At 44.2% G+C, this 13665-nt stretch overlaps 1 protein-coding gene across 7 annotated transcripts in view; it reads left to right on the forward strand.

The window, feature by feature from the left end:
• RUNX1 (RUNX family transcription factor 1) overlaps positions 1 to 12628 on the forward strand; it is a 263072-nt gene extending 250444 nt beyond the window's left edge. For 6 of the 7 annotated variants that reach the window (XM_015132891.3, XM_028844819.2, XM_077994700.1 and 3 more), the window contains 2 exons: positions 922 to 1083; positions 7830 to 12628. In XM_015132891.3, coding sequence (XP_014988377.1) covers positions 922 to 1083; positions 7830 to 8305 — 638 coding nt within the window. In that variant the 3' untranslated portion in view covers positions 8306 to 12628. 7 annotated transcript variants of the gene reach the window in all.
• The last annotated feature ends 1037 nt before the right edge of the window (positions 12629 to 13665 follow it).

The raw sequence follows: 13665 nt of genomic DNA on the forward strand, positions 1-13665 counted from the left end.
AGTGTCCAATTTAAATTTCCTTACACATTTGCCTAAGAATAGAGCTGGCTTTCCTCCTCCTTTTCATCTGCAAACAGTATGATGCTTTTGAAAATTAAGACTCCTTTGAACACTGGAGTCAAATTGACAAAATCCATTCTGTCTAAATCTTTTGAAGTCAGACTTTTGTCTCTTTCCTATCCCAGGCCTCTTATAATGGCAACCTATAAAATACCTGCTAAAAACTCTGACTTTTAAAAGTTGCAAACTTGAAGTCCTGAAAAGGAACAGAAGGCCTGGGCTGATAGGGCCAGTTCTACTGCTGGGTTTGTGAACTAGTCATTAGACCTCATTGCCAGCTTCCCAGCCAGACCTTCTTTCCTGTCATCCTTGGGAGAGAATTCGCCTTAATATAAAACATTTACCAGCCCATGGAATACTTTCTGCCAAAGGTAAAGGTATTAAAAAAAAAAAAAAAAAAAAAAGCCCCAAACTCCACATTCTTACCGAACACAGATAAGTGATCCCCTGAGTTTATAAAATGTTTCTGATGATGATCATTCTAATTATTGGCAAAGCTGAAATCATCTCAGCAGTCATGAGATACTTGAAGTTCTCAAGTGCTGCAGTTCAACAGTGTGGACATTAACACTCCTACCTTGAAAGTGTAATCCATTTCTCTCATCATTGTTAGCATGATTCAATAAAACCTTTGGAAGGAATAGGTATCAGGTGAAAATCTCCAAGAATCTAGTCTCTTTTGGAGGGAAATAATCCAACAGAGGCAGATACTTGGACTTGAGTAGGCTTATTAAACCCTGGTACATAGGCCACATACATGTATGTGACATATTTGAACAAAGGCCACTCGTTTCTTATTAAAAGACATTTTTAAAATTCCACCCCACTTTACATATAATTGACCTTTCTGATTCTCTTCAGATACAAGGCAGATCCAGCCATCCCCACCGTGGTCCTATGATCAGTCCTACCAATACCTGGGATCCATTGCCTCTCCTTCTGTGCACCCAGCAACGCCCATTTCACCTGGACGTGCCAGCGGCATGACAACCCTCTCTGCAGAACTTTCCAGTCGACTCTCAAGTAAGCCTCTTGAAAACACATTCTTTGCAGCTGAGCTGAGGTGGAAGGTCCGGGAGACTAGAGGTGCATGAAGGAGTTGGCAGAACATTATTAAAAATTGAGTAAAACATGGTTTCAAGACAAGGTGACCTATCTCTAAGTCCCATGCCCATGCACTGATTTTGTTGGATACTTAGGAGGCAGAGATTGTGGATGTGAAGGCAGAAGTGGCTTGGAGAAGTAGGTTCCTTAGACATTCTAAAGTTGTTCACATTTGGCAAGAAAGGATGGTGACTGAAGGGTTAAGAACAATATAAAAAGCCAAAGTAGTCAACTGTTAGGACTCATTATTCCAAATGAATTCTGGACTGATGGGACTGGTCCATGTGGTGGTGGTAATTTTTCACAGATCACATGGACAGCACACGGGGGTACCTGTGGAATGGGAAGTAAATACAGCCACCCCTCGGTATCCATGGAGAACTGGTTCCAGGACCCCCCATGGATACCAAAATCCATGGATGCTCAAGTCCCTCATATAAAATGGTATAATATTTATATATAACTTATATATATCCTGCCATATATTTAAATCATTCCTAGATTACTCATAATACCTAATAAAATGTAAATGCTACATAAATACTTGTTTTAGTGTACTGTTTAGGGAATGACAAGGAGAAAAGTCTGTATATGTCTAATACAGACACAACCATCCTTTTTTAAAATAGTATTTTTTGATCTATGGTTGGTTAAATAGATGCAGAACTCATGGATATAGAAAACCAACTGTATACCCCAAATTAGACATTTCCAACTAAGCGCTGTTCATATAGAGGCTAGAGGAACAGAGTGAAAAACTCAGGTGTCATGGTTAGCATAATTGTTGTTAATATGAGCTCATTAAGTATTAGTCATTTAACCTATGAGCCCTTTGGGCTTGGCACTCACCTTTGCTCGTGGGCAGGGAAATCAGAGTTACAGAGAAAAATTCCTTTGTTGAAGGCAAAAGAAGAAACTTAGTGTTTGGGGCTTTGAAATTGGAGCTGCACCAAACTGTGAAAATGCTTCAGAGAACTTCAGTGTTATGATGCGTGCAAACACCCTTGCATGTGTGTTTGGGGGAGGGGGTGGGTCTTGCTTTTCAGCTCTTGGGATCAGATTATAGCAGATTAGGGGACAGGCACAGGGGCAGTGGAGTCATGTCTGCCATTTTAAATGTTGTGTAATGTTGTGTTTTCCAGACAGTTGTGATTACTTCAGGTTTCATCAGATGCCTTAGCTGCTTCTCAGAGCTTCACAACAGCAGTACTATTGACATCTGGGGCCAAATAATCCTTTGTTGGGGGAGTCTGTCCTGAGCATTGGAGAATATTTAGCAGCATCCTTGGCCTCTAGATGCCAATAGTATCCTGCTCACCCCAGTTAGGACAATAAAAAATGTTTCCAGACATTGCCAAGTGTCCCAAGGGGCAAAACTGCCCCCAGGTGAGAACCGTTGCCTTCCAGTATTCTTGGGTGCTACAGTAAAATAGGAAAGCCAACTTCAGTGCTCGGTTTTCACATTACTTTTGGCCATTAATGCCAATATTTTCATGGTACATGCTGCTCTAAGGCATTGAGAGAGTAGCACAGGTATCATGGCATCTTGTTTAGGTTGTGGTTTCTAGAAGCTTATCCCTCAAGAACAAAGGCACTTGTCAGCTTTTACTGATTCTTCTCAGTGCACCCACTGGCCGTGGTCTTCATCTGAAATAATGCCTGTTCTCCTTTGAATGTTCCTGCTATAGGTCTGTCCTTTGGAATTTATTACGTAAGTCTTTTGACTTGGTCATCACCCAAGATCAGCACCTTATAGTCCAAGAACCGTGGGGGCCAACTCCTCCAGCTGACTGGTGCTCAGGTGGACGGGTGACTTTTTAAATAAAAGGAATGAGTAACATGTGCACTGCAAAGTCCCATATCACAGTTACATTTGTGAACACCCTGGATTTCAATCACCCAAGGCGTAAGGGAGAACATTTTATGCCATGGGAGTGTGAAGCAGATAAAAACCATGTCCCATTTCAGAACCCAAGAATGATTCTTTTCTTCTTGGAGGGAGGACAGAATTCCAGATGAGCTTTCACAGTGGCACAGAACAGTATGGGAGGCTGCTCTTCAATTTGGCAGAACTCCCTCTGAGAAATCAAGCCTGGAGCACAGGCCTGAAAAGTGTTGTCATAAACCTGGAGGCAGGAGGGGGGTGGAATACATAAAAGGAAAGTGGCTGCCTGGCCGACAGCTTTGAGAACCTGACACTGCTGTGTGGCTGCTTTGCCTTTTAATCCAGCCCGACCGCTTTGTGCTCTGCCCCTCTTCCCGGCCCCAGCCCCACCTGGGCTTCCTTCTGCACTGGGGACTTGGACTCTGTCTGTCTCTCTCTCTATCCTTTGCAGACAGACTCCACACCTTGTCTGAAAAGAGTTGTCATCTAGAGGTTTACTTTTCTTTTTTTCTTTTTCAAAAAAAAATTAATGTTTAGCTGCCAACCTGGGCGACAGACAGCATGCATTAATCTGAGTCATGCAAAAGCTCCTTTTAAGGCAGCCATTACCTGCTCAGGTTGTTTAATCCTCTGGGGGCAGTGGGAGGGGCCCTGGAGCGAGGCTGCTTTCATCCATGTCAAGCTGGAGAGCGAAGACGTGAGCCGTCATGGCAAATATTTAGCCCCATCAATGGGAAAACACTTCCAGCCAAAATACCTGGACCTCCTAAGCCCCAGATTTCCTACTCTTAAAAACTCCCTGTGAATATCAGGGGTCCCCAACTCCTCCCACCCTGCTGCTCAATCAGGGGACACCAGGCCAGCCAAAAGGACAAAAGAGCTATGGCTGGATGGGTGAATTGTGCAGACTGATGGGTCTGAATAAGGGATCTGAGACAAGACACGAAGATGAAAAGCAACATTTGAACACAGCATTTGAATCTGAGCATATCTAGAGGGCCTAAGGTATTTTATTATCAAAATGTGTGTAAAAAAGATAGTTTGACCAAATGGATGGTCTTTTGTAGTATGACATTGCTCATGTGTACACAGAAGGATCACAGGCAGCATTTCAGCTCTTTGTTTTGGATGTTCTGCCCACAAGTGAAAGAACTATTTTCCCCCAACAGCTGAGACCATAACATCATTCCAGTACTTATGTCCATGACAAATCACGGACTCACTCTGGATTCCAGTAACTTGGTACCATCACGTTACCATGTAATAGTTGGAACCTACCAGCAGAGCATGTCCAGACATTGCTGTAAAACAGGGTGACCTTTCATTCATTTTCCAGTGGATTCACCTTTTTGTCTCAGGGCAAATGAAGCAAGAGGAATAATGGGCAGAGTCATTTATTTGTGTCCGGAGTATTGCATCAGATGACAACAAACTGACTGTATTTGCCTAATGCTTTTCCTCCTGTCCCAGCTTCTCCGTAGACTCTCTAAATCTAAATGGAAAAATGGAGTAAAGCTTCCTGTTAACTCTCAAACATGTCACAGCTCTCCATGTCAGCAAAAACAAGTGACACAGGGCTTGCTCACAGATGGCCCCAACAAGCGGGCAGGGATGAACCCTGTGGAATGAGGTGTGGCCTGGCTCGAGAACTGACTAGAGTGTGGCCAAGGAAGGGCAGCCTCAGAACCACTGTCCGTTTACAACTTTTTCCCTGCCCACATGTCTGCCTGGCTTTGAAAAGATTAACAGGAGTGTTTGTTTGAAAGTCAGACTCCTGGTTTCCTCATTAGTGAAGGGATCTGCTACAGACTTGGGCTGTTTCTATGAACTTTAATTACCTCTCTGATGAGGAGTGTATCCCCTCATCACACTCACCCCAAAGGTACAGAGGAGTTCATTTTTAAAAATGTGTTAGGGCAATAAAAGACCATTAGAGGGAGGGAGGATGGGATGTGGAAGAGACGAGTGAGCGAGAGAAAGAGAGAGAGAGAAAAAAAACACACTAGCTCTCCCTGCTGGAATAATAGGCTTGAAATATGAGGAAGTTGATCAACTGCCGATGCCTTCCAAAAACAGATTAATCCACCTTGGTAGCTTTCCTTTCAGAGCAAGCTTTTGGCTCTGTCAACTTTCTCTATCAGCCTGAACTCAAAAGGACACAGGCCACATGCCATCTGAGCTTAAGAGTTATTTTGTGTGTTGATCTGAGAACTTCACATTTTAAAACAACGAATTCATGTTTCTACCGTTTGTTGCTGTCTGTGGATTTGCTGATATAAAGAGGAGAGTCCTAGCCTGGTCATTTAATGAATAATTCTGAGGAACGTGAACTACTCCAGGGTGCCCTCCTGCATCTGCAGTGGTGGTTCTCAGCTGGGGTGACTTTGCTTCCCTCACCCCACCCTCAGGATATCTGGCAATGTCTGGAGACATTCTGAGTTGTCACAAGAGGGGAGGGGGATGCTACTAGCATCTACTGGGTAAAGCAGAGATGCTTCCAAACATCCTACAATGAACAAGACAGCCCTCCTCCACCCCAACAAATCATGATCTGGCCCAAAATGTCAACAGTGTCACAGCTGAGAAACTCTGATCTTCAGACATAGGGAACCCTGCCTAGTACACAAATCCTCCGTAGTTCCCAAGGGCGGCCTGTAGGTAAGAAAAATGCAGACAGAGCCAGTGAACCACAGGACAGCGCTAAAGCCAGTTGGTGAAACTGTAAATGCATAATCCTAACAAAATAATGCACAGTCGTAACAAAGTGAGTTTTAGAGACAAAGCTTTACAACTTCTGGTAAAATGTCCTCATGTGCAAAAAACAGAGTAGATAAATCACGGTCCTACATCTACTTGTGTTGACAAACCAGTGAAGTGCGTAATAGAGAATACCAGGTGAACTCAAGGCTATACTGTTTCTAAAATTGTGGAACTAGTACAAAGGTAGATATGGAGAGGAGGAGTGGTAATGATATTCCCTGACATTCGCTCAACAGTTGCTACTGAGCCATACATTCACTTAAATACTAGGAAATTATCAATTTTTCAACTGTTGAAGGCCTATGAAAATGGCAGTTTTCTATCATTCAACCTAAATACTATGTGTAATGTATTATTATATATTAATAGTGTTAGCATATATTATGTATAACATATTATGTTAGTAACATATTTATGCATCCATTACATTATTATATAGTGTCAAATGATCATTTGTTATATTAATATCACAGATTAGGCTTATATTATTATTGGTATGTTAATATATTGATCAAATAGAGGGTCAGCAAACTTTTTTCTGTGAGGGGCCAAAGAATAAATATTTTAGGGCTGGGTGCAGTGGTTCAGGCCTGTAATCTCAGCACTTCGGGAGGCTGAGGCAGGTGGATAACTTGAGGTCAGGAGTTCAAGACCTGCCTGGCCAGCGTAGTGAAATCTTGTCTCTACTAAAAATACAAAAATTGGCCAGGCCTGGTGGTGGGCACCTGTAATCCCAGCTACTCAAGAGGCTGAGGCAGGAGAACTGCTTGAGCCCAAGAGGTGGTGGGTGCAGTGAGCCAAGATCACACCACTGCACTCCAGCCTTGGTGACAAAGTGAGACTCTGTCTCAAAAAAAAAGAATATTTGCTCTGTGGCCCCTGCAGTCTCTATACTGACCACTTGACTTTACAGCAGTGGCTCTAAAGCAGCCATAGGCAGTACATGAAAGAATGAGTGAGGATGTGTTCCAAAGTACGGATGGACACTGAAGTTTGAACTTCCTGTCATTTTAACAGGTCAGGAAGTGTTCTTTTTTGCATTTTCAACCATTTAAAAAAAGTAAAAGGCATTCTTACCTACTGGGACATGCAACAATTGGGGGCAGCGAGATTTGGCTGGCAGGCTGCAGTTTGCCAACCCTGGGATTATGTGAACATGTTATATATGTTATACATATTATAGTATATACTATTGCATATTACATCTATACTATACCTACTATATTATGCTATACTACATCATTTCATATGTCATATTACATTACATGATATTCTATATTACTGTATTATATTACTGTACATTATACCATCCTCCTGGGCAGTAGCATTCTCCTGGTCCCCGTCCTGCTGGGCATAGAATTCTGGGTGACCTCATCTTTTTTGGGTGGCAGATTCTGGGTAGAAACCCTCTCCCTGGGCAGTAGCATCCTGGGTGTCCCCCATCCTCCCAGGCCTAGCATCCTGGGTGGCCCCCCTCCTCTCGGAGGTGGCATCCTGGGTGGTCCCTGTCCTCCCGGGTGGTGGCATCCTGGGTGGTCTCTGCCCTCCCAGGCGTAGAATCCTGGGTGGTCCCCCTCCTCTCGGAGGTGGCATCCTGAGTGGTCCCCATCTTCTTGGGAGGTGGCATCCTGGGTGCTCTCCATCCTCCCAGATGGTAGCATCCTGGGTGATCCCTGTCTTCTCAGGAGGTGGCATCCTGAGTGGTCCCCGTCCTTCTGGGCATAGCATCCTGGGTGGTCCCCATACTTCTGGGAGGTGACACGCTGGGTGATCCCCGTCATCTCAGCAGGTGGCATCCTGGGTGGTCCCTGTCCCCCTGGGTATAGCATCCTGGGTGATCTTCGTCCTCTTGGGAGGTAGCATCCTGGGTGGTCTGCGTCCTCCCCAGCAGTAGCATCCTGGGTGGCTTCCCATCCTCCTAGGCGGTATCATCCTGGGTAGCCCCCCGTGGCAGAGGGAAGAGCTGTGGCCTCCACAACCCCCCACTCACTCCCGCTCCGTTCTCTTGCCCTCCCGGCAGCGGCACCCGACCTGACGGCCTTCAGCGACCCGCGCCAGTTCCCCGCGCTGCCCTCCATCTCTGACCCCCGCATGCACTACCCAGGCGCCTTCACCTACTCCCCGACGCCAGTCACCTCGGGCATCGGCATCGGCATGTCGGCCATGGGCTCGGCCACGCGCTACCACACCTACCTGCCGCCGCCCTACCCCGGCTCGTCGCAAGCGCAGGGCGGCCCATTCCAAGCCAGCTCGCCCTCCTACCACCTGTACTACGGCGCCTCGGCCGGCTCCTACCAGTTCTCCATGGTGGGCGGCGAGCGCTCGCCGCCGCGCATCCTGCCGCCCTGCACCAACGCCTCCACCGGCTCCGCGCTGCTCAACCCCAGCCTCCCGAACCAGAGCGACGTGGTGGAGGCCGAGGGCAGCCACAGCAACTCCCCCACCAACATGGCGCCCGCCGCGCGCCTGGAGGAGGCCGTGTGGAGGCCCTACTGAGGCGCCAGGCCCGGCCCGGCTCGGCCCCGCGGGGCGTCGCCTCCTCCTCCGGGCGCCCTGGCCTCCTGTTCCCGACAAGCCTGGCGGGGCCCCGGGCCCGGCCACAGTCCTGGGGCCGAGGGCGCCCGACGGCCAGACGGCCACGAGCTCGCTGTAGGTCAGGCCCGCGCAGCCTCCGGCACCCGGAAGCCCACGCCGCCGCCGCCGCCGTCCGCCGGCGCCCCGGTCCTCGCGGAGGTGGCCGAGCCGACGCACCTCGAGGGTGTCCACCTGCCCCAGCACCCAGGGGACGCGCTGGAAAGCAAACAGGAAGATTCCCGGAGGGAAACTGTGAATGCTTCTGTTTTAGCAATGCTGTGAATAAAAAGAAAGATTTTATACCCTTGACTTAACTTTTTAACCAAGTTGTTTATTCCAAAGAGTGTGGAATTTTGGTTGGGCTGGGGGGAGAGGGGGGATGCAACTCGCCCTGTTTGGCATCTAATTCTTATTTTTAATTTTTCCGCACCTTATCAATTGCAAAATGCGTATTTGCATTTGGGTGGTTTTTATTTTTATATACGTATATATAAATATATATAAATTGAGCTTGCTTCTTTCTTGCTTTGACCATGGAAAGAAATATGATTCCCTTTTCTGTTAAGTTTTATTTAACTTTTCTTTTGGACTTTTGGGTAGTTGTTGTTTTTGAGAAACAGCTACAGCTTTGGGTCATTTTTAACTACTGTATTCCCACAAGGAATCCCCAGATATTTATGTATCTTGATGTTCAGACATTTATGTGTTGATACTTTTTTAATTATTTAAATGTACTTATATTAAGAAAAATATCAAGTACTACATTTTTTTTTTGTTCTTGATAGTAGCCAAAGTTAAATGTATCACATTGAAGAAGGCTAGAAAAAAAGGATGAGTAATGTGATCACTTGGTTATCCAGAAGTATTGTTTACATTAAACTCCCTTTCATGTTAATCAAACAAGTGGGTAGCTCACGCAGCAATGTTTTTAATAGGATTTTTAGACACTGAGGGTCACTCCAAGGATCAGAAATATGGAATTTTCTGCCAGGCTTACCAAGGGTCTCATATCTAACCTCCTCCTTAAAACAGAGAAGGTCAATCTAGTTCCAGAGGGTTGAGGCAGGTGCCAGTAATTACATCTTTGGAGAGGATTCGATTTCTGTCCAGGGATTTGCTCACCCCAAGGTCATCTGATAATTTCACAGATGCTGTGTAACAGAACACAGCCAAAGTAAACTGTGTAGGGGAGCCACATTTACATAGGAACCAAATCAATGAATTTAGGGGCTACGATTGTAGCAATTTAGGGGCGCACCAGAGGCAGGCCTCAAGGAGCCAATTTCCCTCTGTGTGCCTCAGTGGAGACAAGTGGGAAAACATGGTCCCACCTGTGCAAGACCCCCTGTCCTGTGCTGCTCACTCAACAACATCTTTGTGTTGCTTTTACCAGGCTGAGACCCTACCCTATGTGGTATGTGGACTTTTACCTGTGCACCAGTGTGACAGGAAAGATTCATGTCACTGCTGTCCGTGGCTACAATTCAAAGGTATCCAATGTCACTGTAAATTTTATGGCACTATTTTTATTGGAGGATTTGGTCAGAATGCAGTTGTTGTACAACTCATAAACCCTAACTGCTGATTTTGACATATGTGTGCTCCAAATGATCTGGTGGTTATTTAACGTACCTCTTAAAATTCGTTGAAACGATTTCAGGTCAACTCTGAAGAGTATTTGAAAGCAGGACTTCAGAACAGTGTTTGCTTTTTATTTTGTAAATTTAAGCATTCAAATTAGACAAATCTTTGGCTGCAGGCAGCAAAAAACAGCTGGACTTATTTAAAACAACTTGTTTTTGAGTTTTCTTATATATATATTGATTATTTGTTTTACACACATGCAGTAGCACTTTGGTAAGAGTTAAAGAGTAAAGCAGCTTATGTTGTCAGATCGTTCTTATCTAGAGAAGAGCTATAGCAGATCTCGGAGAAACTCGGAATATATTCACTTTCATTTTCCACAGGATTCCCTCCACAACTCAGTTGCATCTATTATTCCATATTACATTTCTGCAGCTAAATTACCATAAAATGTCAGCAAATGTAAAAATTTAATTTCTGAAAAGGACCATTAGCCCATTTCCCCCAAATTGAACGTAAATGTTCTTTTCAGCACATGTTGCCATGTCTGACCTGCAAAAATCCTGGAGAAAAATGAAGGAAAAAATTATGTTTTTCAGTTTAATTCTGTTACCTGAAGATATTCCAACTCAAAACCAGCCTCACGCTCTGATTAGATAATCTTTCACGTTGAACCTTTACTCTCAAAGCCATGTGTGGAGAGGGCTTGTCACTATTGTAGGCTCACTGATTTGGTCATTTAGAGTTTCACAGACTCTTACCAGCATACATAGTATTTAAGTGTTTCAAAAAAAAACTAGACCTTAGTTGTTTTGGAGATAGGTCTCACGCAACACATTTTGTGTGTGTGTGTGTGTGTGTGTGTGTATGTGTGTGAAAAATTGCATTCATTGACTTCAGGTAGATTAAGGTATCTTTTTATTCATTGCCCTCAGGAAAGTTAAGGTATCAATGAGACCCTCAGGCCAACCATATAATAACTGCATGTGTCTGGTCCAGGAGAAGTATTGAATAAGCCATTTCTACTGCTTACTCATGTCCCTATTTATGATTTCAACATGGACACATATTTCAGTTCTGTTTTTCTCACTATCTGAAAATACATTTCCCTCCATCTCTTCCCCCCAATATCTCCCTCTTTTTCTCCCTCTGTCTTCCAAACCCCATTTTCTTTCTCCTCATTTTCCCATGTTCTCTTAAGGAGATAGCACATACCCCCACCCAGTACCAAATTTCAGAACACAAGAAGGTCCAGTTCTTCCCCCTTCACATAAAGGAACATGGTGAGTCAGCCTTTCTCCTGTTTATGGGTTTCTTCCAGCAGAGCAGAGACATTGCCAACCATATTGGATCTGCTTGCTGTCCAAACGCAGCAACAAAAGCTTTCCTGGGCGAATCACAATCAGTGAGTAAATAGACAGCCTTTCTGCTGCCTTGAGTTTTTGTACAGATAAACAGAAATGCTCTGATTAGAAAGGAAATGAATGGTTCCACTCAAATGTCCTGCAATTTAGGATTGCAGATTTCTGCCTTGAAATACCTGTTTCCTTGGGACATTCCGTCCTGGTGATTTTTATTTTTGTTGGTTTTTATTTTTGGGGGGAATGACATGTTTGGGTCTTTTATACATGAAAATTTGTTTGACAATGATCTCACAAAACATTTTTTACATCTGAACAAAATGCCTTTTTGTTTACCCTAGTGTATACATTTGTTTTGGGATTTTTGTGTGTTTGTTGGGAATTTTGTTTTTAGCCAGGTCAGTCAGTATTGATGAGGCTGATCATTTGGCTCTTTTTTTTTCTTCCAGAAGAGTTGCATCAACAAAGTTAATTGTATTTATGTATGTAAATAGATTAAGCTTCATTATAAAATATTGTTAATGCCTATAACTTTTTTTTCCATTTTTTTGTGTGTGTTTCTAAGGACTTTTTCTTAGGTTTGCTAAATACTGTAGGGAAAAAAATGCTTCTTTCTACTTTGTTTATTTTAGACTTTAAAATGAGCTACTTCTTATTCACTTTTGTAAACAGCTAATAGCATGGTTCCAATTTTTTTTAAGTTCACTTTTTTTGTTCTGGGGAAATGAATGTGCAAAAAAGAAAAAGAACTGTTGGTTATTTGTGTTACTCTGGATGTATAAAAATCAATGGAAAAAATAAACTTTCAAATTGAAATGACGGTATAACACATCTATTGAAAAAGCAACGGGAGATGTGGTCCTATTTAAACCAGCCCCCACCTAGGGTCTACTTGTGTGGCAATTATTGGGTTTAGTAACAAAACATCCTGCAAATTCATGCATGGGCTTCTTTCTCCCTGGTACAAACGTATCAAACGCTTCCTAAAGGGGAACTGTCAAGCTCGTGTCTTCAGCCAGATGACATGAGAGAATACTCCAGAAACCCCTCTCCCAAGTGTTTCTAGATAGCACAGGAGAGCAGGCACTCCACTGTACACAGTCCATGGTACCCAGTCGAGTGGGCCACCTCCCCTCTCCTGGGAGCATTCACCGTGCCCAGCCTGTGCAGGGCAGCTGGACTGCTGCTGTTCAGGAGCCACCAGAGCCTTCCTCTCTTTGTACCACAGTTTCTTCTGTAAATCCAGTGTTCTAATCAGTGTGAATGGCAAATAAACAGTTTGACAAGTACATACACCATATCCAATTGGTTTTGTCTTTCTCTGAGATGGAGGGCTGGGAAACCGAGTAAAGCCCACTGCACACACACTAGAAAGATAACTCCGGTGAAAAGTTTCAGGCTGAAGCTATGCCCTCACCCCCAGTACTCCCAGCACACCCTGGCTTCTGAAGGCACAAGGGCCTGGAGAAGGCACAGGCTCCCAGGGTTGCTTCTCTGCATATGAAAGAGCACTGAAGCATGTTTTAAAAAATAATAACAATAAAGAAACTAAAAAAGGGTTACATGAGACTAGCAAACACAAAGTGGAAAGAGTGTATGTTCAACCTAAGACCAGGCATCTTCATCTGCCTTCATTGCTGTACATTACAGGAGTCAGGCTTAGGTAGTGGTTGGGAGTTTTTTAAAAGAAATACTTCTCTCACCGCCACCCCTGTGCAAAGTATCTTTAATATTTCAGTCTCAAGACTCTGGGTTCAACTCAAGGTATCTTCCCACCAAGAATTACTGTCTAAAGTTTCTTCCACTCTGTCATGCTGTCTCATGGGACCTCATAACTGATAGAAGAAAATCTTCAGCTGAATGAAATTTAAAGGAATTTAATTGAGCAATGAACAATTTGCGAATCAGGCAGCCCCCCAGGATCACAGCAGATTCACGGAGACTCTGGGGTGCCTCGTGATCAGAACAAATTTATAGACCGAAAAGGTAAAGTGACGTACAGGAATCGGAAGTGAGGTACAGACACAGTGAGATTGGTTACAGCTTGGCATTGGCCTTATTTGAACGCAGTTTGAACATTCAGCAGTCTATGAGTGGTTGAATTATGGCCGCTGGGATTGGCCAACCCTCCGCTATTGTTACAGGTGCATACTATTAAGTTAGGTTTTTAATTTTGTCTGACCATTAAGCTAGGTTACAGTTCATCCACAGGACTCAAATCTAGAAATATGGAGTCCTTCTCAGGCCACATTTAGTTTGCTTTAACATTGATCTTAAGTGGTCCGCAGGATGACCACACAAAAAATGTCAGGAACCAAAGTGGGGTCAGCATGAAAG

Source organism: Macaca mulatta, chromosome 3, assembly GCF_049350105.2.
Source record: "Macaca mulatta isolate MMU2019108-1 chromosome 3, T2T-MMU8v2.0, whole genome shotgun sequence".
Classification (NCBI taxonomy): Eukaryota; Metazoa; Chordata; class Mammalia; order Primates; family Cercopithecidae; genus Macaca; species Macaca mulatta.